The 21,806-nt window shown below is 41.2% G+C and overlaps 1 protein-coding gene across 3 annotated transcripts in view; it reads left to right on the forward strand.

Moving 5' to 3' along the window:
- Window positions 1-292: 292 nt before the first annotated feature.
- Window positions 293-21,806, forward strand: part of LOC103582238 (CD302 antigen) — a 120,765-nt gene continuing 99,251 nt past the window's right edge. For 2 of the 3 annotated variants that reach the window (XM_008563892.1, XM_008563897.1), the window contains exons 1-5: window positions 293-454; window positions 6,187-6,558; window positions 11,992-12,162; window positions 15,327-15,491; window positions 20,551-20,661. In XM_008563892.1, coding sequence (XP_008562114.1) covers window positions 361-454; window positions 6,187-6,558; window positions 11,992-12,162; window positions 15,327-15,491; window positions 20,551-20,661 — 913 coding nt within the window. In that variant the 5' untranslated portion in view covers window positions 293-360. The remainder of the gene's footprint in view (window positions 455-6,186; window positions 6,559-11,991; window positions 12,163-15,326; window positions 15,492-20,550; window positions 20,662-21,806) is intronic. The other variant, XM_008563904.1, reaches the window with a different exon arrangement.

The following is a 21,806-nucleotide window of genomic DNA, read 5'->3' on the forward strand; positions in this document are numbered from 1 at the left end:
CCCACCAGGCTGGTGCCAAGTCCCAGCAAGTACTGCATCCCCGCAACTTTGATGATGAAGAGGCGGGGGCCGGGACCCCCTAGCCCAGTGTCTCTGCCTAGACGCACACTTCCCGCCTCCTCGCGGGTCCCACCCCTCGCAGGTGTCAGGAGCTCGCTCCCCGTCGTCCCCCCGCCCGGCCCCGCCCCGCCCGCCCCTGACCGAGGAGCCGCACGTCTGATTGGCCGAGAGCAGCGGGGCGGGGCCGGGCGCCCAGGGAGGCCCCGAGCTGAGGCGCCGGCGGGGCAGGCTGGTCTCAGCAGGAGTGGTGGGTGCCGCGTGCGCCCGACGACCGGCTCTGACCGCTTGGGCCGGCTTAGAATGAGGACGCGCGGGGCGGCCCCTCGCCGCGCGGCGGGGCTCCTCATGCTGCTCCTCCGGTGCTTCGGGCTTGCGGAGCCCTCTGTCCGCGCAGGTAACCGCGGGCGCGTCCGGCCGCCTGCCCGCTGGGGGCCTCGACGCCGCAGGTCTACCGACCTTCCTCCGCCCGGGTCAGGGCTGCGCTCCCGGGTCAGAGCACGGCTACGTTGCTCGGAGGGGTCTGGAGCCGGACGAGTGAGCCAGGGGAGGTCTGGCGGAGAAGGCGCTCCATGCCCTCGGGGGCCCGGGAAGAGGGCGCGGTGGGGCGTGGGAGGGCAGGGCCTGGCGGGTGCGGAGCAGACACCGGAGGGGAAGCGCCCCCAGTCTTTCCTGGGCGGGGCCCCCGCCCCTTCCTCGTCGTCTGTCCTCTGAAATGTTGCTTCCCTGGAGTAGGGTCTCCCTAGCTCCCCCAGGTCCTGTCCCTCCCGTTCTCGCCCCTCCTTCGCCCCTTGGTCACCTTGGCCGTTCAGCGTCAGGAGGCGCTTCCTCCCCGCAAGCGCCCGGGATCCGCACTGACTCCCCGACTTCACTGCGCCCACGGTGCACGTCAAAAAGGAAGTCAGGTTAAACCGTCTTCTTCAAAAGTAACCACGACCTAGAGTCTGTTATGATGCCTTCCCCCACCGCCTAGAGAAGCGACCCTTTCTTCTAGTTGACTTATCAGCTCCACACGCCCCACCTCCACCCCCGGCTGACAGCCCCACGCTGAAGCGCAGGTCCCTTGCTTGGGGACCTACTGCCTCTCCCTTCGGAAGCAGGGCGAGGAACAGAAGACTTTCGCTAACGCTCAGGGTAGTGCCAGCCCCACCATCCCCCTTGGCAGCAGCGGGTTTTGCTTTTGCTTTCTCTTTTTGCCTTGGCAAAAGGTGTGCTGAGGGCTTTGTTTCCTGGTGGGGCTGCATAATGGGCAGTCAATGGACCGTCCCTATGCACTATTTCTGTTATCCTGCTTGTATGTGGAAGGTAAAGATGGTCAAGGCAGTTTTCCAAAAACGTTAAATTGTTTGTGGCTCTTATTTTCTTTGTATCTGAGCTAAGTTACCATGTGGTTTAGACTTTCTTCAGAGAGTGATAGGAAGAGGTTTCGCAGAGTGGGAGTAGCATTCTCCTAGCTACATCAAGGACCTTTTAATGGGCCCTGCTCTGATTCACACTTCTCCATTCTTCTTTGACCCTCTGAGCTGGGAATTACCAAAAAAGCCATTACTAACACAGTCGTTTATTGCTGTGAGAATTGTTTTGCCTGCCCCACAACCTAAGGAGACAATTTTCACTGCAGCAACTGACTGCAGTGAAAACACAACTAACCTTTCAGTTACTAACCTCTTGGTTTCCATCTACATCTGCTTTAGTATTGTTTTGTCTCCTCCACAAAATTCAAGATTTCCTTAATTCTTGTAATTTCTACTATCCCTGCCCTTTCTCGTTTACCCAAAGCAAAGAACCAGGCTTAACTGTTCTCCCAGAACTAGGTTCCCACAGGTATTTGTTTTCCTGCATCCGTTCTTCCTTCTAGCATCTGCTCGTCGGCTTTCTTTCACCCTGAGTCCAGACTTGTGGCCCTATTAGAGAAAGCACTGGAATTTTGAACTCCGTGCCATTTGGGTAGGTTATTTGGCAGTGTGTCAGCTTCACGATGCTAGTGATGGCATACACCTCATCGGGTGTACACAGATTGGCTTGTGCAGGTGGTCTTGGTCTCCCAAATGCTGAATGAGCACCAGTGTGTCCTTCAGGAGATGCCAAGTGCTTAGTTTACTTTTCTGCTTCCTTGGAGAGCTAACAGCTTGCAGGAAACCAATCCTCCAGGGAATCTTGAGGTTCTCACCAGCCCTCACCATCCAGTCTGTGCTCAATGACATCTGACTCCTGGTAGACTGCCATGGAGCCAGCTGTCACTTCAGGACCTGTTTTTGAACTAGCAAACCCAGACTTCTGATCCTCTCCTACTGCTCCTGTACACTCTGCACGCATGGTAGAGACTCCACAAAATGCTTAGCAGTGTGAACCATGGAAGTTCCCCTGAAAATATAAATGGTGTTATCTTCATCCTTCCTAAGCCATTCTCCTCTCCATTTGTCTGTGGTTATAAAATATTGATATCCAGCTTCTCTTTAGAATGCACAAATCTCTTTGGTCTAGGGCTTATAAGACAGAAGTTAGTGATCAGACAGTGAGAGAGATGGATTTCCTTTGACCAATGGAAAAATACTAACAATTTTAGTATTTAGTATTAGCCATTTTCTGTCAAACACCACTGGATATATATATAAAATGAAGCATATAAAAAGTCATTCTAGGGGTGATGAGGCCTCTTTTTATTTACATCTGCCTTTTAGATTTGTCCCAATGTTGCATTTAGAGGTAAACATTAAAACTCCCTTGAGAACCAGTATAAAGTTGTAAAGTGAACAAGATGCAATAGAAACTATCCATAAAGAGTCTGTTTTATAAATTGCTCTGTAATTATCTTTTCAAAGTATAATAGATTTCTAAGATAGTTTATATGCCCTTATATAACAAATTTTCTAAATAAGGAATTATTTTCACACTTTCTCAGTCCTTCTTCCCACTCTTCAACCTACCATCCCCATAGGGTCACAAACTGAGGCAGACTGAACTTTCTTAAACTTGCTAAGTTTAAAGAAAGACATGGAAAAACATCATGAGAGGACAAGACTCACTAGCTAATGCGTTATGTATGAATGCTTATACATATGTTATATAGGAAGGCTGATAACAAGTTTTCTTAAGTCATATCAATAATTAATATCCGTACTAAGTGACCACTGTAAGTGTCAAATGTTGAAATTGCATACTTGGTTCAAAAACAGATTTAGGCAAGTATCTACATTCAGAGATGTTAAAATTTGTTAAGAAGTTTGGCAACTCCTCTACTCCATGCTACTCCAAACCTCTCCTGTAATTAATTGTTCAGAGGTCCTACAAGGTTGTTAAGTCTACAAGAGTCTGAGAAATAAAACATGCATAGAAAATGAGAAAAAGTACTTTTTTTCTCTTCCAAAGAGTATTTATAAAGCAGCATTGCACATGCCCAATATAAGTGAGATTAGAATGACCCGATATGGGCCGAGCCCGTGGCGCACTTGGGAGAGGGCGCACTTGGGAGAGTGCGCACTTGGGAGAGTGCGCACTTGGGAGAGTACGCACTTGGGAGAGTACGGCGCTGGGAATGCAGCGACACTCCTGCCACGGGTTCGGATCCTATATGGGAATGGCCGGTGCGCTCACTGGCTGAGCACGGTGTGGGTGACACCACACCAAGGGTTGCGATCCCCTTACCGGTCACGAAAAAGACAAAAAAAAAAAAAAAAAAGAATGACCTGAAATGCTACTAGCAGTAGCTTGACATAATAAAGTTTTGGACATCCATTCAAGAACAATACACAATGAACTTAGCAAAGGCTGAGGACACTATTACCCTGTGAAAGCATAGGACGTTAGCACTGAGAGTGGCTTAGATATCTCATATTCCACTGCTTTCATCTTATACGTGAAGGTATGAAGACCCTGGGTGATTAAATGGCTTCCCCAAGTTCTCCCAGCTAACAAGTAGCAGAGGCAGGTATTCAATCTAAAACTCCTTACTCCTAATTCCACTGTTCTTTCCACTGTACTAAGAGCTGTAGCTAATTCACTGGATTCTGCAAAGGCAGCTTGAAAACTCTACAACTCCAAACTGCAAAGGAAGGCAAAGCTGCTGCTTGCCCAGTTCACCTGTTTGGGGTCAAAGGGCACAGACCAAAGTGGCCAGGAAAGAGAGCAGCGAGACTACAGGGCAGAAGAGTGGAAGTTTCCAACAAGGGCGGGTGATGGCCACATCTCCTGCAGGAGCGGACTTCTTTTTTCTGCTATAATTCCTGATACTTTGGAACATAAGATTTATTTTGGAGAGGTGAGAGAGAATAGTTTGGAAAAGAGGTAGGTTAGTAGTGTGAGTGGCTGTTGAATATGTGGGAGAAGGACATTAGAGAAAATGTGTGTAGTAATCATATAAGATGGTACATTTTCCTTTTTTGTTGACTGTCCTCCCAAATGGTGTCCATCATGTAGGGAAGGGCAGAGGGATGTCAAAGAAGAAAAAGTAAGGGATGGAAGCTGTTATGGCAAATATACCTACCTGCCACCCCATGCGATATTTTAAAATTCACATTTGAAAACAGAAATAATTTAAAGATTTAAAGATTTTTTTTTTGCTGCTGTTCCTGTTGTTTCTCTTGTTGCTGCTGCTTTATTTAAAACAAAAAAATTCCATCCAAAGTTCAAACTGTAACCAGACTTAATTTTATAGTTAATATTTACATGGTGAAATTTCCCCTCAAGTCATCAGTCCCCAGTATGGGGATTTTTAACTCTGAAAGCCTGTGAATTATTACAACAAAAGGCATTTAGTGTTAGTAAAATCAGTGGCTGTGAAGCTAGCATTAGAGTGAAAGTGCTTTTTGGGAACCAAAATTTTACAGGTCCTTCTGCACTCTGGTTCATTGATGATAATTATTTAAGCATGTCTAAAATATTTCAGCTTTACTCTCATCAGCATGATGATCTGTGCTATAGCTTTTTACATTTTTTTTATTTGTAAAAGAACTGATCAAATTGTTCAATTATAGTTTGTTGTAACTGATGTGAATCTTACTCCTCAAACTCAGGTGTACGAGAAACAACACTTTATTTTCAGAAAATCAAATGAAATTTTATTCTGAGTTTCCATTCCACCAGGTTGGCAGAACTTTAATTTCTGTCATTATTGAGGTTTCCCCAGCTCATGCAAAGTACCAGGAAGACATTCAGGAAGGTCTCTCCTTTAGTCTTTGGCTCCCACTGGTTTCTTCTGAGTTTCCCATTGTCCTGGAGCTCCAGGTTTGGCCTCCGTAGGTGATGCACACAGTCACTTCTTCCAGACCCTGCCCAGGTCCTGTTACTTTCCAGGAGGTACTGCAATGGAGCTGGCCATGGGTCTCCCCTACCCTCAGAACCTAGACCTCTATTTTCTCTCATTCCTTTACCCCACTATTCTACCTCTGCCCCCTCAGAAGTCTGCTCATCTCCTCTGAGACACCTCAATAAACTCAGGATTCCACAAAAGGTTTGGGGGAGGTGGTCTTTAAGCAAATTTTGTGTGGCCACACTAATTTGCCCTAAGTCAGAGGAGCACAGAGGCCTGACTACATACTTGGTTAGGTGGAAGAAACATACAGTGAGGACAAAGCATTGATTTCTCACGTAGTAGTATACCTTGCCATAGCAGCTAAAGTGTAAGCAAGACAGAAATGTTCCAGGTAGGTTCAGGGTATTTTTCATTGACCATAGATGACCATTCTAAGGAAGTTGAAAACCAAGGAGCTTCTTTATCTTATTAAACAAGGAGGAAAAATCTTTCATGGAATGGCAGTAACAAATATACATACTACTCTGAGTACTCTTTGTATTAGCTCATTTCACCCTCATATACACCATATGAAGTAGGTACTATTTTACAAATGGGAGAACTGAAGCACAGAGCTTAAATAATTTGCCCTGTTCACATGCTAATAAGCAACAGAGGCAGAATGTGAACCCAGAGCCCATGGTCTGACCCCACATTGTCCTGCCTCTCTGTCCACCACTCTCTTCCTGCCTTGTAGAGTACATTACAATTTGTAAATCTCTGAGGGTGGGGACAGTCCAGTGGTGCTCAGACTCTCCTAAGTAAGCAGGGAGCAAGGCACATTGGCCACATTATCCAGAATCCTGAAATGTCTTTCTTCCCTGTCCTTCTTGACTTAGGTAATGATCCATTCACCATTGTCAATGAAAACACAGGCAAGTGCATCAAGCCACTGCACGGCTGGATAGTAGCAAATGATTGTGATGAAACTAGGGACATGTTATGGAAGTGGGTGTCCCAGCATCGGCTCTTTCATTTGCAATCCCAGAAGTGCCTCGGCCTAGATATTACCAAACCCACGGATTCCTTGAGAATGCTCAGCTGCGACTCCAATGCCATGCTGTGGTGGAAATGTGAGCACCACTCTCTATATGGTGCTGCCCAGTACAGACTGGCTCTGAAGGGTGGACATGCCATCGCCAGTACAAATACATCTGATGTCTGGAAGAAAGGAGGCTCAGAAGAAAGCCTTTGTGACCAGCCTTACCATGGTGAGTATTGGAGAGTGACATTAACCTATTTCATGTTGTGCTTGCTAAATGTGGCATTGAACATGCACTATTTTGTAATAATAAACCTATACACTGATAATGGCAGTGAGCTAGCATTCAGTTCCAGGCACCGTGCAGTTACTTTGAGCTACATTCTTACAACACACCTGTTAGATCGATAGTACCTGCCCTCCCCCGACCTTTTACAGATAAGGCAAGGAAAGGTTAAGTGCCTTGTCCAGAGGTCACTCAGTCATGTTGTGGTATTCCTGGGATTTGAAATCTGACGCCTGAGTACTTCCTATGATATTCTGAACTCTAGAGGAAAAGAAACATTGGATTAACAGGAAATCCTTCATACAAGCTAAAAGCCAAATGATCTAAGAATGTCTATCTTGTTCTAACTTAAAAAAGAAGAAAAAGAAATGTATTTTTCCTTGCCTATAGATTTTGATATAATGGGAAAATTTTAAGAGTCTCATGTGGATTTATTTATTTGCATTTTTGGCTGGCTGTCACACGTTGATGTTTGTATTTATGATTCAGCATTTTAAGGGTGGACTTTTTCTCGACTGCTTCCAAAAAGTATATCAATATCATCTTTGGAAGTGCTGACCATGAACTTTATTCCGAGTCTAAGAATTGGATTGCAAAAATTTTCTAAGTTTAAAAAGAATGAGTAGATTATTTTTTAAACCTCGAAATGTAATTAACTATCACCCAAGCACATATTTTTTCATTACATGCTCTAAATTACATCAAATGTTGACATATTTGTAATTATCTAAGTCCTATTATCTAACTCTTGCTTTTCTTTAAAACTTACGTAGCTTTATGGAGGTTTTCTTCTCTTAAAGCTCAGACTCAGGATAGCATCTTTGCTCCCATTCTTGCTGTTATCTGCACAATTTTTTCTCCCGAGGAAACCTCTTTCTATTACCTAGTGAAGAAGATGCACCTACTTATAAGAATGTCAGGTTCTGCTGTTATGGGGAAATACAAAGGTACTTCAAAAAGTTCATGGAAAGATTTGTATTATCTTTTAATAATATTTTTCCATAAACTTTTTGAAGTATCCTCGTATTAGAGAATTAGAGATGAGGTTTTCCTTTCCTTCCATCCCCAACCTTTGAGTAGTTGAAAAAATCTGTTTCCGCTAGCCAGCCTTCTCCTAAACTTAAAATAGTTGCTTAAGGTAATTGCTTTCTGAATACCACTAGCTGGCAAGTTTAAATTTTATGCCCCCAACCTTTGAGTAGTTGAAAAAATCTGTTTCCGCTAGCCAGCCTTCTCCTAAACTTAAAGTAGTTGCTTAAGGTAATTGCTTTCTGAATACCACTAGCTGGCAAGTTTAAATTTTATGCCACAAAAGCCTTTCTCTAACTTGGCAGCTAAGAGAAAACATGGAAACAAACAAAATGCTTTTAAATTGAATTTAACTTGTTCAGGGATGAGAAAGGATCATTTTCTTGGCAGAGCCCTTTTGGTCTCCAGCCCCCAGTTCTTTTGAGGGGCATCACTGTTGTCTTAAACTCTCTCAGTCCCCAAAAGTGTGTTCATTTCAGTGTAACCGGTTTTCTTTTTTATCCTATGTATTTTATTTATGCATTTATAATGTTCTTCTCTGAAGGGGGTCTATGGGCTTCAAAGTGATCAGTGGCACTAAAATGTTAAGAACCTACCAAGGTGAGAGCTAAACAGTGCCAGCACCACCTGGGAGAGAGCTAAACAATGCCACCAACACAGCCCACAGGCTTAGTGTTTCTTGACCTTTCCAAATACAATATTTGGAACACTAAATTTTTTTAAAAGGTGTATATAGTTCTCAATAGTCAAGACATACCTCAGGTTTTAATTTTTACAGAGGCCAGAGCCGAACCTGCCACCTCTTGTCTGTTCCTCTCTAGGTAGGTAGCTGGTACCATCTAAGTCCTACATGTGAGAAACCTACGAGTCACCCTGGAATTTTCCTGCTTTCCTCTCCCACCATTCAAATTTAATCAGATATGAAATCCTGACAATTCTACCTTTAAATTCTTTTAAAATTCTACCTTTCTGTTCATAAGTTAAGAACTGCTGTAATAAGTTGGGGACTTTCTCAAGGACTACTCTCTTGGACTCTTGATAGGGTTCCCTACCCCCTCCTTCTTATCTAGAAGTATAAAGATAATAAAGGTAAGATACCTGAGTCCCAACAAAGTGAAGTCCAGGGTTACCCAGCTTGTCAGAGCAAAGCTAGATCTCCAAACCAGGATTTCTTTACCAAAATATAGCTTATTTATTTCTCCATTTGGTTTTTTCAGTATAAAAAATTTTACTTCCAATGTAATAACTTATTTGCAATTGTGCCCTGGGTTGGCTCATACTGTATGAGTCATGTTCATCTCAGAGAAAACTTTACTGGTATAGGTTTTATGAGTGAACTGCTTTTGACTAGCACCCAGATATGCATTTATATCATTAAGATATCTTGACTTGACTAGCACTCTTCTGATTATGAATGTTTGGTGAATCATACTGAAGAAATAGATTTTTAGTGGAGGGATGGCTGTAGAACTGTCTGAACTTTTGGGCAACTCTTTAACCATTGAAGTTATTTTGTCCCATATTACTAAAAAATTAACTTGTTAGTTTTCCACCTAAGTACCTCGTGTCACAAATTTGCACCTATTGCATAATAAGCTGTCGTTTTAAGGATGCTATCACCATAAATTTGCACATTCAGAGGAGATTCTTCTCAGGAAAGCCTATGTTGATAAGGAAACCCATGGGATTTAAGAGGTCCAGCAACAGCAAAGTACGGGAGTAAAACTCGTAATGAATAGTTAGCATAATTTAGCTGCTTCTGTTATTGTTCTTGTTGTATGTTTATCATTCTTCAAAGCATATTGTGACTGAGAGAGCTTTTTGAAGCCCAGCTTTGAGCTATGACTCCTAACTTGAAACCAGAGAAACAGTCATTGATGCCACAAGTTGTCTTTGTATGTGAAGGACTTTAATCAGAGAGCCTGTTTTCATCCCTGTCACTTAAAGCTGAGTGACTGAATGTTTCACTTAACTACTTTTCAAAAATGGGGATTTCACAAACTAGTGTAATATTTTGCCCTACAGATCTCACAGGTTTATGGTAAAGAGCAGATAAAAGAAATGCATAGGAAAGCACTTTGTATTACAAAATAAAAGAAAAAACTGATGGTTCTGCAAGTAACAGTCATTGTGTTCAGGGACTATCCTCTTAGTGTTGTAATATGGGAAGAGAAATTGGTCATGAGCTATTGGGAGTTTTTGGTGGGGTTAAAAACAAAACATGTAATAAGCAGAATCCTTATAGAGTATAAGGTCAGCATACTCTTTAACAGAAGTACCCTGTTCAAAACCATCTATACAACATAGGAAAACAAGACCAGTGATCCTTAAAAGATTGTTTACAAAGAAAAGCATCCATATTATTCTTACCTTTTGCTGTACTGCTCAATACATTCCAAGCTGTTAAGTCTCACACTTCAGTTAGATGAACACCTGAGAATAATAAAGGATGTAGAATCAAACACTGCCTTAAGCATACTTTTAAGCAAATCTTTCAGACATTTTGAGGGATCTTCATAGCCTGGTAAAGGGTGATGATATCTGATTACTGTGCTATATCTAATAGCCATTATTTGACCTGATAATGACCAGAGTTTTAAACAAATTGAGGATATCGAAAACGGTGACAGAAATAAATACAGGGTTAGCTATTCTACAAAAACACCTTTTCAGGAGAACTGTTGTCAATATAAGTATTGAGTAACATTTCCAGGCATATTTGAGGTTGTTATCTTTTTCAGTTCCTCTCTATGTACCAGGGAAAATGGTCAAAATGAAAAGCTAGATCTGCTGCCTCTCTAGCCACCAGTTGCTCTTATGACTGCCACGTTGAAGCTGGTTCTTCTTTCATAACCTGAATCACCATGCCCTGACCTTCCCCAAGAATCCATTCAGAGATCCAGCAGCTCTTCTCAAAACCTACAGTCTCTCGGGGCCGGCCTGGTGGTGCACTGCTACAGTGCACTGCTTGGGAGTGTGGCGGCGCTCCTGCCGAGGGTTCAGATCCCACATACAGACCGGCCACTCACTGGCTGAGCAAGGTGCGGGCGCAGCACTGAGAGTTGCGATCCCGTTGCCGGTCCCGGTCCGGTACGGGCGTGATGCTGAGGGTTGCGATCTGTTGCTGGTCACGAAAAAAGACAAAAAGGAAAAAAAAAAAAAAAAAACCTACAGTCTCAATTCTACCTCCACTCTCTGAAACAACAGGCTATTTGTCCATCTCTCTAACTTCAAAGTCTGCCCACCGTCAGTAATTCCAAGGTATTTTTCTGGCCCCACACTTACTAAAAAAGATAAAATAGAGGTCAGTTTAATCTCATTCAGGACACCATTTCTGGTGAAGTACTCTGCCACCCACAGTAGAGTCTCTAGATCCCTGCTTGATCAAGCCAGAATCTTTTTTTTTTTNTCAGATCCCACATACAGACCGGCCGCTCACTGGCTGAGCGAGGTGCGGGCGCAGCACTGAGAGTTGCGATCCCGTTGCTGGTCCCGGTCCGGTACGGGCGTGATGCTGAGGGTTGCGATCTGTTGCTGGTCACGAAAAAAGACAAAAAGGAAAAAAAAAAAAAAACCTACAGTCTCAATTCTACCTCCACTCTCTGAAACAACAGGCTATTTGTCCATCTCTCTAACTTCAAAGTCTGCCCACCGTCAGTAATTCCAAGGTATTTTTCTGGCCCCACACTTACTAAAAAAGATAAAATAGAGGTCAGTTTAATCTCATTCAGGACACCATTTCTGGTGAAGTACTCTGCCACCCACAGTAGAGTCTCTAGATCCCTGCTTGATCAAGCCAGAATCTTTTTTTTTTTTTTCCTTTTTGTCTTTTTTCGTGACCAGCAACAGGATCGCAACCCTCGCTGTCGCGCCTGCACCGCGCTCAACCAGTGAGCGGACTGGTCTCCATATGGGATCCGAACCCTCAGCAGGAGCGCCGCTGCACTCCCAAGCGCCGCACTCTACCGAGTGCGCCACCGGGCTGGCCCCAAGCCAGAATCTTTTAGCTCTTTATCACACTGCAATAATGAAGCTTCACATGGATTATCTCACTGAATCCTCATGAACAACCTTGAGGAAAATACTATTATTCCCAATTTGCAAATGCAGAAACTAAGGCTAATAGAGGTTGAGTAGCTTGCTCCAGCCAAGTCAGTGGGGGAGCCAGCACTTAAGTCCAGATGTGAAGTCAGCCTCCACGCTTTTAATTTCCAGCCTACTCAGGTACTTATTTTCATAAGTGAAAACAATAGTCTTTCTTTAAAAAAAGGTTTTAGATATTAGCTAACTGACACTGATTATCCAGTTTTTAACTCTCCTTTCCTCTACTTTCTCCCCAACCCACAGAGATATATACCAGAGATGGGAACTCCTATGGGAGACCTTGTGAATTTCCATTCTTAACTAATGGGACCTGGCATCATGAGTGCATTCTTGATGAAGATCACAGTGGTCCATGGTGTGCCACCACCTTAAATTATGAATATGATCAAAAGTGGGGCATCTGCTTAAAACCAGGTGTGTATGGGCTGGTAAACTTTATACATGGAAAGAAGAGAGTACCATTTACATAAGGTAAAAAGCAGAAGGAAGAGTTCAAGATGACTCGAGGGACTACAAAAAATGTTATTCTAGATAAGGAAGAGAGAGAAGTTATGTGTAGTTATGAATGTGCTTTCAGAAGCAGGTCAGGAACAACTCAGATGGATGGTGTCATGGGAGACAAAGCAGGAAGGAGCAATCGATAGCACAGATCCTTCAGGGAGAGGGAGTGGAAAAGGCATGAGCAGTTAGCAAGTTGCTGCTGGTCTTCAGTGGAGCAGTGTCAGAAGACTAGTTGGGATAGGAGCTGGGTGATAGTGGACCGAAACACGAAGAGAAGGAAGTGGGCTTTGTAAGTTTCATGGAGAAGAAGGATAGCGAAGGGTAGTTTGAGGGGGAGATAGGTTGAAAACGCACTTACAGGAGGGCGGAGGCTGAAGTATGTTTAGGGCCTGAGGCAAAGAGTGGAAGAGAGAGGAAACATATCCCTGGTCCTCTCAAAATCCGTGACGTTGTTCCTTCTGCTATTACCATGTGTCAGAGTACATTTTCTAGTTGTTTCTTACTAGAAGCAAACTATTCAGGGTGTGCTAAAGAACTCCCTGTTCTTTAGAAAGAGAGGAAGAGATCACAGTAGCAGTTGTGTCATTATATGTAACTGAGACAGTTTCTCACCAATTAGGTGAGAGTTACAGGGGATCCACAGAACCTGATGTGTGATCGCTACTCAAGAAATATTATTTAATGGGTAATAGGCTGAAAGAATCTATAGCAAAGAGAAAGGAAAGAGCTCCCGACTTAGGTAGTAATAGTTAATACTTACAGGTCCCTGTCAGGGGTCAGGCATTGTTCTAAGCACTCTATATTAACTCATTCAGTCCTCACAGCATCCCTATAAGGTAGGTACCATTATTTATCCCCATTTTACTGATAAGCATAGTGAGGAGGAAGAATATAGTGAACAGGGGAGTTATATAACTTGACTGAGGTCATACAGCTGATAACTATCAGAGCTAGGATTCAGACCCAGGAAATCTGGCTATGAAGTCCTTGCCCCAAAATAGCTACACTGTCCTGCCTCATTGAGTAGCTTCCAAATGCAGAGTTGTAAGCAACTTGAAGAGGTCATACTGGGCCAGTGGTTCTCAAACTTCACAGTGCAACAGAATTACTTGGAGAATTTGTTAGAACACAGATTACTAGGGCCTATCTGTAGAGATTTTGATTCACTAGACTTGGGGTGGGGTCCAAGAATTGGTAGTTTAATGAATTCCCAGGTAGTGCTAAGGGTGCTGGTCTGGGGACCACACTTTGAGAACTACTTACCTCGGGAGAAGCCCAGGCTTTTCAATAGCTGGAACCTACTAAAATAGAAAAAGCCAATATTTGCTTCAGTTGTAATTGATGACAAGCAGAGTTTGGTCAATCAGGTACCAGTTTCATTTAACTTTTACTATAGTTTGGATCAGAAATTTCAAATGTAAAAAAAGAGCTTAGACAACCCCAGTGCAAACCCCCATTTCTCAGGATAGGCAGCAGACCCAAGTTCAGCAGAGTTTGGTCAATCAGGTACCAGTTTCATTTAACTTTTACTATAGTTTGGATAAGAAATTTCAAATGTAAATAAAGAGCTTAGACAACCCCAGTGCAAACCCCCATTTCTCAGGATAGGCAGCAGACCCAAGTTGATGGAATGACCTGTCATGGGGAGATCACATTTGTGTGGAGCCTGTTGAATAACCTGGGATTCCTGATTCTCACTCCTCAGTGTATTTACCTCACTCTACCTTGCTGCCTTGACTGCGAAATGTCTCAGTGCCTCTAGCCTCCTTTGGGGTGGAGAGGGGAGAGTTGTTAATGCATGAATATGCCTTCCGGAGTTACTTTTTATGACAGAAGCACAATTGTGAATTTCTTAAATATGAGGACTGCTAAACTGTGGAAGTTGTATAACAGCACACTGCCATCCCACTGGAAGCTTCTGGATTCAGAAGCATAGAGCCTCAGTGGTAATAATGAACCTGTAGGCAATGTGCTTACAAATCCATCCTATTTTGTTTTCACCCAATGTTACAGTCTCTGTTGCTATTTACACTGTAGAAAAGTGGCTGAAGAAGCAACATGTGCCCGAAGAACCAACATGTGCCCAATCAGAAGATCAACAAGACCAGGCTCAGAGACCGGCACTCTCATTATAGCTTCTCCACAAACACTTGTAGATCTTTGTTCTCATCTGTGAAATAAGAGCTTTTGCCAAGATGATCTCTAAGGGCCATTCCAACTTATAGGTCCATGAGTGTAACATCTAATATGTAATTTATTATGAGAGGCCCTTTAGAATCCCCCCCAAATGGAGCCTGGGACACACTTGATATAGCCTACATTGGTTTATCCCTCTTGTTGGGAGCATGTGGAAGGCTCTGAGTATATTTTTGAACCAGTTGTATAATTTCAGGAAACAGCTTGAAGATTCTTTGAAGTCATGCATGCTTTTATATATCTATTAAAGAATATAGTATGTATATTATGTATCTATACACATAATATGTTTACAATACAAGTATAATGTGAATTATATAATACTAATCATATATCACATGTTTAATCATCTATTAAAATATTAAGGAGAAACTCAAACTTAGTTTCCTAAATAAGGTGTAGTCACTTGGGTTCTAAATCTTGGCCATTTAAGCAGCATGTCTGTGCACACACATACACATACAGTGGTGTCTTTGCAGGCTGTGGGTGAACCCAGTGCAGTCTACCACCATGTTTAAGAGAGTTTGTTTTACATTAGCTCAGTGTTTGAAAATGTATGCACATTGAGACACCTACCTTCAAGCAGAGGGCAGTCAGGGACATGGGCGAAAACATGGTATTGTAATTGATAGGGGATAAAAGAGGAGTGGAAGATAAAGGGAGAGTGGAAGCTTTAACCAGCCTGAGTCATTTGGTGTCCTGTGACTTCAGTTTCATTGTGTAACCAAAGGATTAAAATGTGATCTAAATGAGCAATGGCCTCCATTTTGGCATATCCTAAGAGTATGCAAATTGAATTGCAGTATCTGTAAGCATTTTAAGTAATAGAAAACATTATGCCCTTACTTTATGATCACTAAGGTATCTTTTTTTATCAACAGAAAATGGCTGTGAAAATAATTGGGAAAAGAATGAGCAGATTGGAAGTTGCTACCAATTTAATACTCAGGAAGCTCTTTCGTGGAAAGAAGCTTATGTTTCATGTCAGAATCAAGGAGCTGACTTACTGAGCATCAACAGTGTTGCTGAATTAACTTATCTTACAGGTAGGTTTAACTTGTGTGTGGGAGAGCAAATTGCTGAAATTGTAAAGGTGCTCTCTTCTATTTTCATATACAGGTGTGTTGTTGAACTGGATTGAATGGACCCCAAAGTCATTGGAGCTTAATCTCCATTGTAACTGTTGAGGGTGGGAAATCCTATTATGGTAGTTGAAAAGTGGGGCCTTGAAGAGGTGATTAGATTGTTGGACCACGCCAAAGTGAGTGGATTAATAATGGTGGTCAGGTGAATGTTTTTGGAAACTTTAAAAGAGAGCACATGAGAGTCTTTCTCTCTCTGCTCCACCATTTTATGCCATGTGAGACCCCTGCATTGCTGTAAAGCCACCATCAGAGAAGACCCTCACCAGACATATTCCCTGGACTTTGGACATCTCAGCCTCAGAAACTGTAAGCAATAAATTTTGGGTTTTTTAAAATAAATTACCCAGTTCCAAGTATTTTGTTATAAGCAACAGAAATGATTAATACAGTTGTTTTGTGTATATCTTTTCTGGCTTCTCTTGGGATTTAAATTTCAACACTGAAGCCCACAAGCAAAAAAAGTACTGAATGTATTATATTCCATTCATTGAAAATGCTTCTTGTGATAGAGACTAAAGAGAGACTGATGTTCAGAAAACAAGGCACAGTAGCTGATTAAACTGCTACCCTAATCCTAAATGAAAGAATTTGGGAAAAAAGAAAATTAAACTCTTTGAACATTGAAAAGTGGAGAATTTGAGGAAGATGAAGAAGATGGATGGTCTCAGTAAAAAGTTCGCATGTGTGAGGGAAGGAGTGCAGTTCTCATGGGCAAGGAGAGTTTTCAGAACACATAGAGTAGATAGGATTTTGTTCTGTTTTGTTTTGTTTGTGGGGTTGTAGTGGTAATTTTAAAATTTTTAGTTATGAAAACTTAAATCATGTAGACAAGAACAGAAAGTAACCTAAAGACTATTTATCCTTTCATATAAATTTAAGGATCACCTTGTTAATTTCAGAGAAAATCCCTGTGGGGTCTTTGACTGGAATTATATTGAATTATATTTCAGTTAGGAAGTCATTGCTGTCTCTACATTAAGTCTTCTCACCCATGAAAATGGTATGCCTTTCTATTTATTTAGGGCTTCTTTTATGTATTCAGTAAAATTCTATAACCTTTTCCATCAGTGTCTTGCACATCTTTTAAAAGAAAGTTTATAAGCAGAAGGTCTTGTATTTTTAAAAATAAAGAAATCTAAGTTACCGAGTTCCTGATGATTTGCTCTCTGAGTGAAAAAAAAATAGTAGTAATATATGATGATTGTGATGTTCCAGACAGACTTCTAAATGCTTTTCATACATTATCTCATTTAATCCCATATAACAACCCTATGTGGTAGGTATTATTATTATGCTCGTTTTGCAGGTGAGGAATGTGAGGCTCAGAGAGAAAATGTAACTTGTCCAAAGTCACTCACAAGTAATTAGCAGAGCCTAAATTTGAACAGTCTGACTTGGAAACAAGTTGTATTGGGCATGTATCTGGATTTACTTTTTATAAAACAAGTTCTTTGCAGGCTGAGATGGGTCCCATGGGTTGTTTCTTACTTTTGCACAAAACTTCAAGCATTATTGCTATGTGTTAAACAAATACCTATGGACTTATTCAGATAAATCCTGTAACACTCTTTTATAACAACTGTAAAGATCTGATAAATGCTAACTATGAGCAAGGCCCTAATTTATCCAGACAAATAAGTTAGTCATCACTACAACTTCACAAGACAAGTATTTTTATCACCAGATAAAGAAATTTTCAGAAAATTGATCAGAAAATATAGCCAACATCGCACAGCTAAGAAATACCAGAATTGGGATTTGAATATCAACATATAGAACTGTAGAGTCTTACTTTTTTATTATACAACTTACTCCTCTTACATATCTTTCTTTATTTCTTTTTATCATTAAAAGTGTATTGGTCTTTTGTCATGCTTTTTGGCTAAAGCTTTATTGAGACCTCCTTTCTTACTGTAGCTTTACCTTTTACCTGTATTGTTTGGGACTTGAATAATCAGACCTCTAGAGTGGAAATCTGTCAAGTAAGCCTAATGGGCTAGTGCTTGGCTGTGAAAGTCTATTCCAGACCTCACTGAAGGATTACAAAAAATATTGTCGAGAATGGAAAGTGCCAATAAATTTAAGTCTCCTAGAATATAGACATTTGGAAAATGATGACTTCAATGAAGGAAAAAAGTGTCAAAGTGTGACTATCAGCATTCTACCATGCAATCTAATGATGCATTTGGAGGAATGAATGTTGCACAATTTTTTATGCATCAGTTTGTTTTAATAACTCACGAAAGTGAGCTAATATGATGAAGGGACTTACTGTCCTCTACCCCTAGTCAAACACTCTCCACATTTTATGCATATCAGTAATTTTAGAGGTATATCCATTTCTAATGTTTTCAAACTCCCCTTTCAGTATGAAAGCCGTTTAGAGATATCAATATACCATATTATGATGGTTGGGTTCCTAAGACCCAAGAAAGCTGTGTTTTAACATCTAAATCTCAGAGTATCCAAATCCTGAAAAGAAATTTATATTGTGTTCCTTTACTGAAAACTACCATGTGTAAACATTGGACTAGGACTAGTGAAGCCAACGAAAGTGAATCAGACAGATTTTGTAATCAAAGTGCTTGATCAAGTCAATAATAAGAAATAAGAGTTGTACATATGCAGAACAAAATGGAGAATATTACTCCCAAGCAACCTCTAGGTTTGGTAGCTCGTGGGTGGGTGGAACTAGGGAATCTATTGCTAGAAAAAAAGCAGAAACAGACCTCTTGAAGATAAGTCCCATGCAGTCTAAAAAAGCTTTCTTTTTACTTTCTGTCTGCCCTGCACCTAATTAGTTTTGCTTTGATTTTGTTTTACTAATACGTGGGTCCTAGAGGTGGTAGATTTGGTTTCCAGGTGCTTGCTGGATTCTGTTTGGGAATCAGATTTCCCGTGGCTTTGGCCTTCCTAGGACCTCTAACCACAGATTCATCCTAGAGCTAGAAAAGAGGACCCAAGAGAGCAGGAACAGCCTGTTTCCATTCTTCCTAATTTGCCTCTATCCTGAGGAGTTATTCACCTTGAGCCACCTTAACAAGTGCCGCAAGGTTAAGACACTTCTAGGTGAGGGCTCCTGCTGGCTGTGGCTTTTCTGTTGCTTTAGAAGAAGTCTTCTCTGGCTCATTCCAGGTGCATGACAGTTATCAAGCCCTGTAGTCTCTCATTGTGGAGAGAGAAATATAGAAGTAAAAGGTCAGGTCTGAACAGGGGTCTCTGGGACAGTCAATAAATATCTACCTCAGAGGACTCACCCATTTCGTTAGGTATGGAGTTTTATGCTAGCAGTCATCTATCTCTTGATGGCAAAGATGTGGCTAGGCACAGTCTCAGATTGGTTAACTTCTTGCCTGGACTGTTTGTATAGAAAAAAAGTCTAGCTCCAGATTATCCAGGTCACCTAAGAAATTTCAATGAATACGACGAAAAAAAGAAATCTCTGCTCTTTCTATTTACCCGACCAGGACCTTTACAGTAAAAAAAAAAGAAATTTCTGCTCTTTCTATTTATCCGACCAGGACCTTTACAGTTTATCCATTTCTCATTCATAATCACCTGTGAATTAAAAAGATGTATAAAGGGGTGGGAGCGGTAAAAAAAGACATATAAAGAACATTTGTGTTTGCCAACATAAATTTTAAAATCCATGATTCAAGTGAAGTCATCCAGACAGATCACAAAGAGAACACGGTAATGAAGCTAATCAGGAGCATGTCAGTTTCAAAAGATCATTTTGTTCCATTATGTGTACTTGCCATGTGCAGGTAAGTGATAGGATTATTTACTATAATAATCTTATAATATAAGGGAGTGATTACTTCCTGCTGGGGATATCTGAAAAGGCTTCATGGAAGGGATGGTGTTGAACTTGGGGTGGATGGGAAGGATTGTTTTGCCATAGTATCCCAGGTAGAAATAAATGAAGGAATTCTGAATATCATGGTATGGTTGATTCTGGAGTACCAGAAACATGTCGTAGTTTCCAGGACTTCTTTTACTAATGAGGAAGATGTTACTGATGAAGTCTTACCAGGTTCCTGAATAATGCTGTTGACTTCCTAGACAGTGGTGAAAAACCTTACAGTCATTTGCACATTCTTCTCTTTCTTTTTCCAATATACACGGACCCGTACAAGCATGATTGCATTCATTTTTTGTGGGCATATGCACATTGAACGGCACACCGTCAATTGGTTTCACTATTTAAATTTTTTGTGCTTCTTTCCCTTTTTTGCTGATGGCATCTGGTTGTCAAATAATGTATTTGAATGATGCATCTCACTGTAGCATATGTGTATACATGTGTGTGTGCATGTGCATTCTGTAGCTCCAGCCTAAATATTCTTTTGGACTCTAGAGCTGTATATCCCATTGCCTATGATACAGTTCTGACCTGTATTTCTGACCCAGTACCAGAAAAACTTTATCATTTGGGGGATCTATATCTGTTTCCTTCTACTAGATTGAAATTCTCTTGAGGGCAGGGATTTTGTCATTTTAGTTTTTATACTCTAGTACTTGGCATTAAAATATGTGTTTAATGAATTTAGACTGTCAATCTAGAATACAATCAAATCTTCAAAATCTGTATGTACAGTGGAAACTGTATTTGATAAATCTTCTATATAAGCACAAAAGGGTTAAAAATAATGAAACGGCTACTCTGAGAAGATTCTCTTCTTACCTTAGAAGAAAGAGAATTGCACAAGCTAATGGGAAAGGAGAATTAAATTAACTTATTAGCCTTTGGGTTTCTCAGTAGTCTGAAGTGTTGTCGTCTATCAGTATCACCTGCCTTTGTTGCATAGACAGCTTCCTATAGGGATTCCTGCCTTATAATCAAGGCCTTCAGATTTTTTTTTTTTTTTTTTTTTTTGCTATTAGTAGAAATTTAAGTCTGATTTAGGTAATAACTTAGATAATGTTGTCACTTTTTAAAATTATGTAATTCTTACAGAAAAAGAAGGCATTGCTAGAATTTTCTGGATTGGCTTAAATCAGCTGTACTCTGCTAGAGGCTGGGAATGGTCAAACCACAAGCCATTAAACTTTCTCAACTGGGACCCAGGTAACTGCTCCTTCCCCCAGTCATGTTGCACAGAGCAAAAGTTTCAAAAATAAAGAGTTCCCGCTCACAGAGAGTTTATAGAAGTTTTATATCTTGACAACTCTTATGGTTACATCTCAGAAGAATATTTTTTCCTAAGCCATTCTTAATTACAGTACTGTTATAGTCAAGTTGAACCACACCGTGGGCAACTGAGCTTTTGTTGCAACACTGCATTTTCAGGGAAGAGCAGAATGAGCCCTACCAGATGGCCCAGGAGCCATTCTGTGTCCCTTAGGAGACTTGACATGTCTATGACTTACCCATGTTGTGTTTCATCTGACAAATGTAGAGCCTAAAAGTTAATCCTAACTTCAGTGCAAAAGGTTCCTTCCCACATATAGGAAAAACAGGTTAAGTGCAATAAAATATACCCCATTAGCCATTTTAGTTAATTTAGTTTACTAAATTTCCTTACTATTAAGTAAATTAATACTCTGTTATCTCAGTAAATAGAATCTTTAAAGGTAATTTAATCTTTAATTCAAGGCATTAAAGGCATTACAAAGTTATAAATTAATATTTTTACTATGTGGAATAGCAGGTTAAGAGCTACTGAGCATGAGATTTGACATGGAAGTCATTTGGGGACAGAGGTTTGTTTTTGGGGTTTTTTTTTTTTTCCTTTTTGTCTTTTTTACTGACCGGTAATGGGATCGCAACCCTTGGTGTCGCGCCTGTACCAGGGACCGGCAACGGGATCTCAACCCTCGGTGTTGCACCCGCACCGCGCTCAGCCAGTGAGCAGGAACCGGTCTCCATATGGATCTGAACCCTCAGCGGGAGCGCCGCCACGCTCCCAAGTGGCGCACTCTTCAATGCGCCACCGGGCCGGCCCTTGTTTTTTGTTTTTAAAATTACAATATATCAGAGTGTTTTCCCCCCCTGTATCCTATATTTTAGCAGAATGACATACAAGGGTACTTCAAAAAGTTCACTGAAAGATTTGTATTATCTTTCAATTCTATTTTTCCACGAACTTTTTGAAGTACCCTTCTATTTAAGTATATGATTGTTCCATTGGGGCTTATACATTTCAATTTAGTTAAAAATTTTAACTATACTATGAGTTCCCATAAAAGCAGAAAATTAGGAATATAAATTAT

The sequence above is a fragment of the Galeopterus variegatus genome, unplaced genomic scaffold (genome assembly GCF_000696425.1).
Source record: "Galeopterus variegatus unplaced genomic scaffold, G_variegatus-3.0.2 Scaffold178, whole genome shotgun sequence".
NCBI lineage: Eukaryota > Metazoa > Chordata > Mammalia > Dermoptera > Cynocephalidae > Galeopterus > Galeopterus variegatus.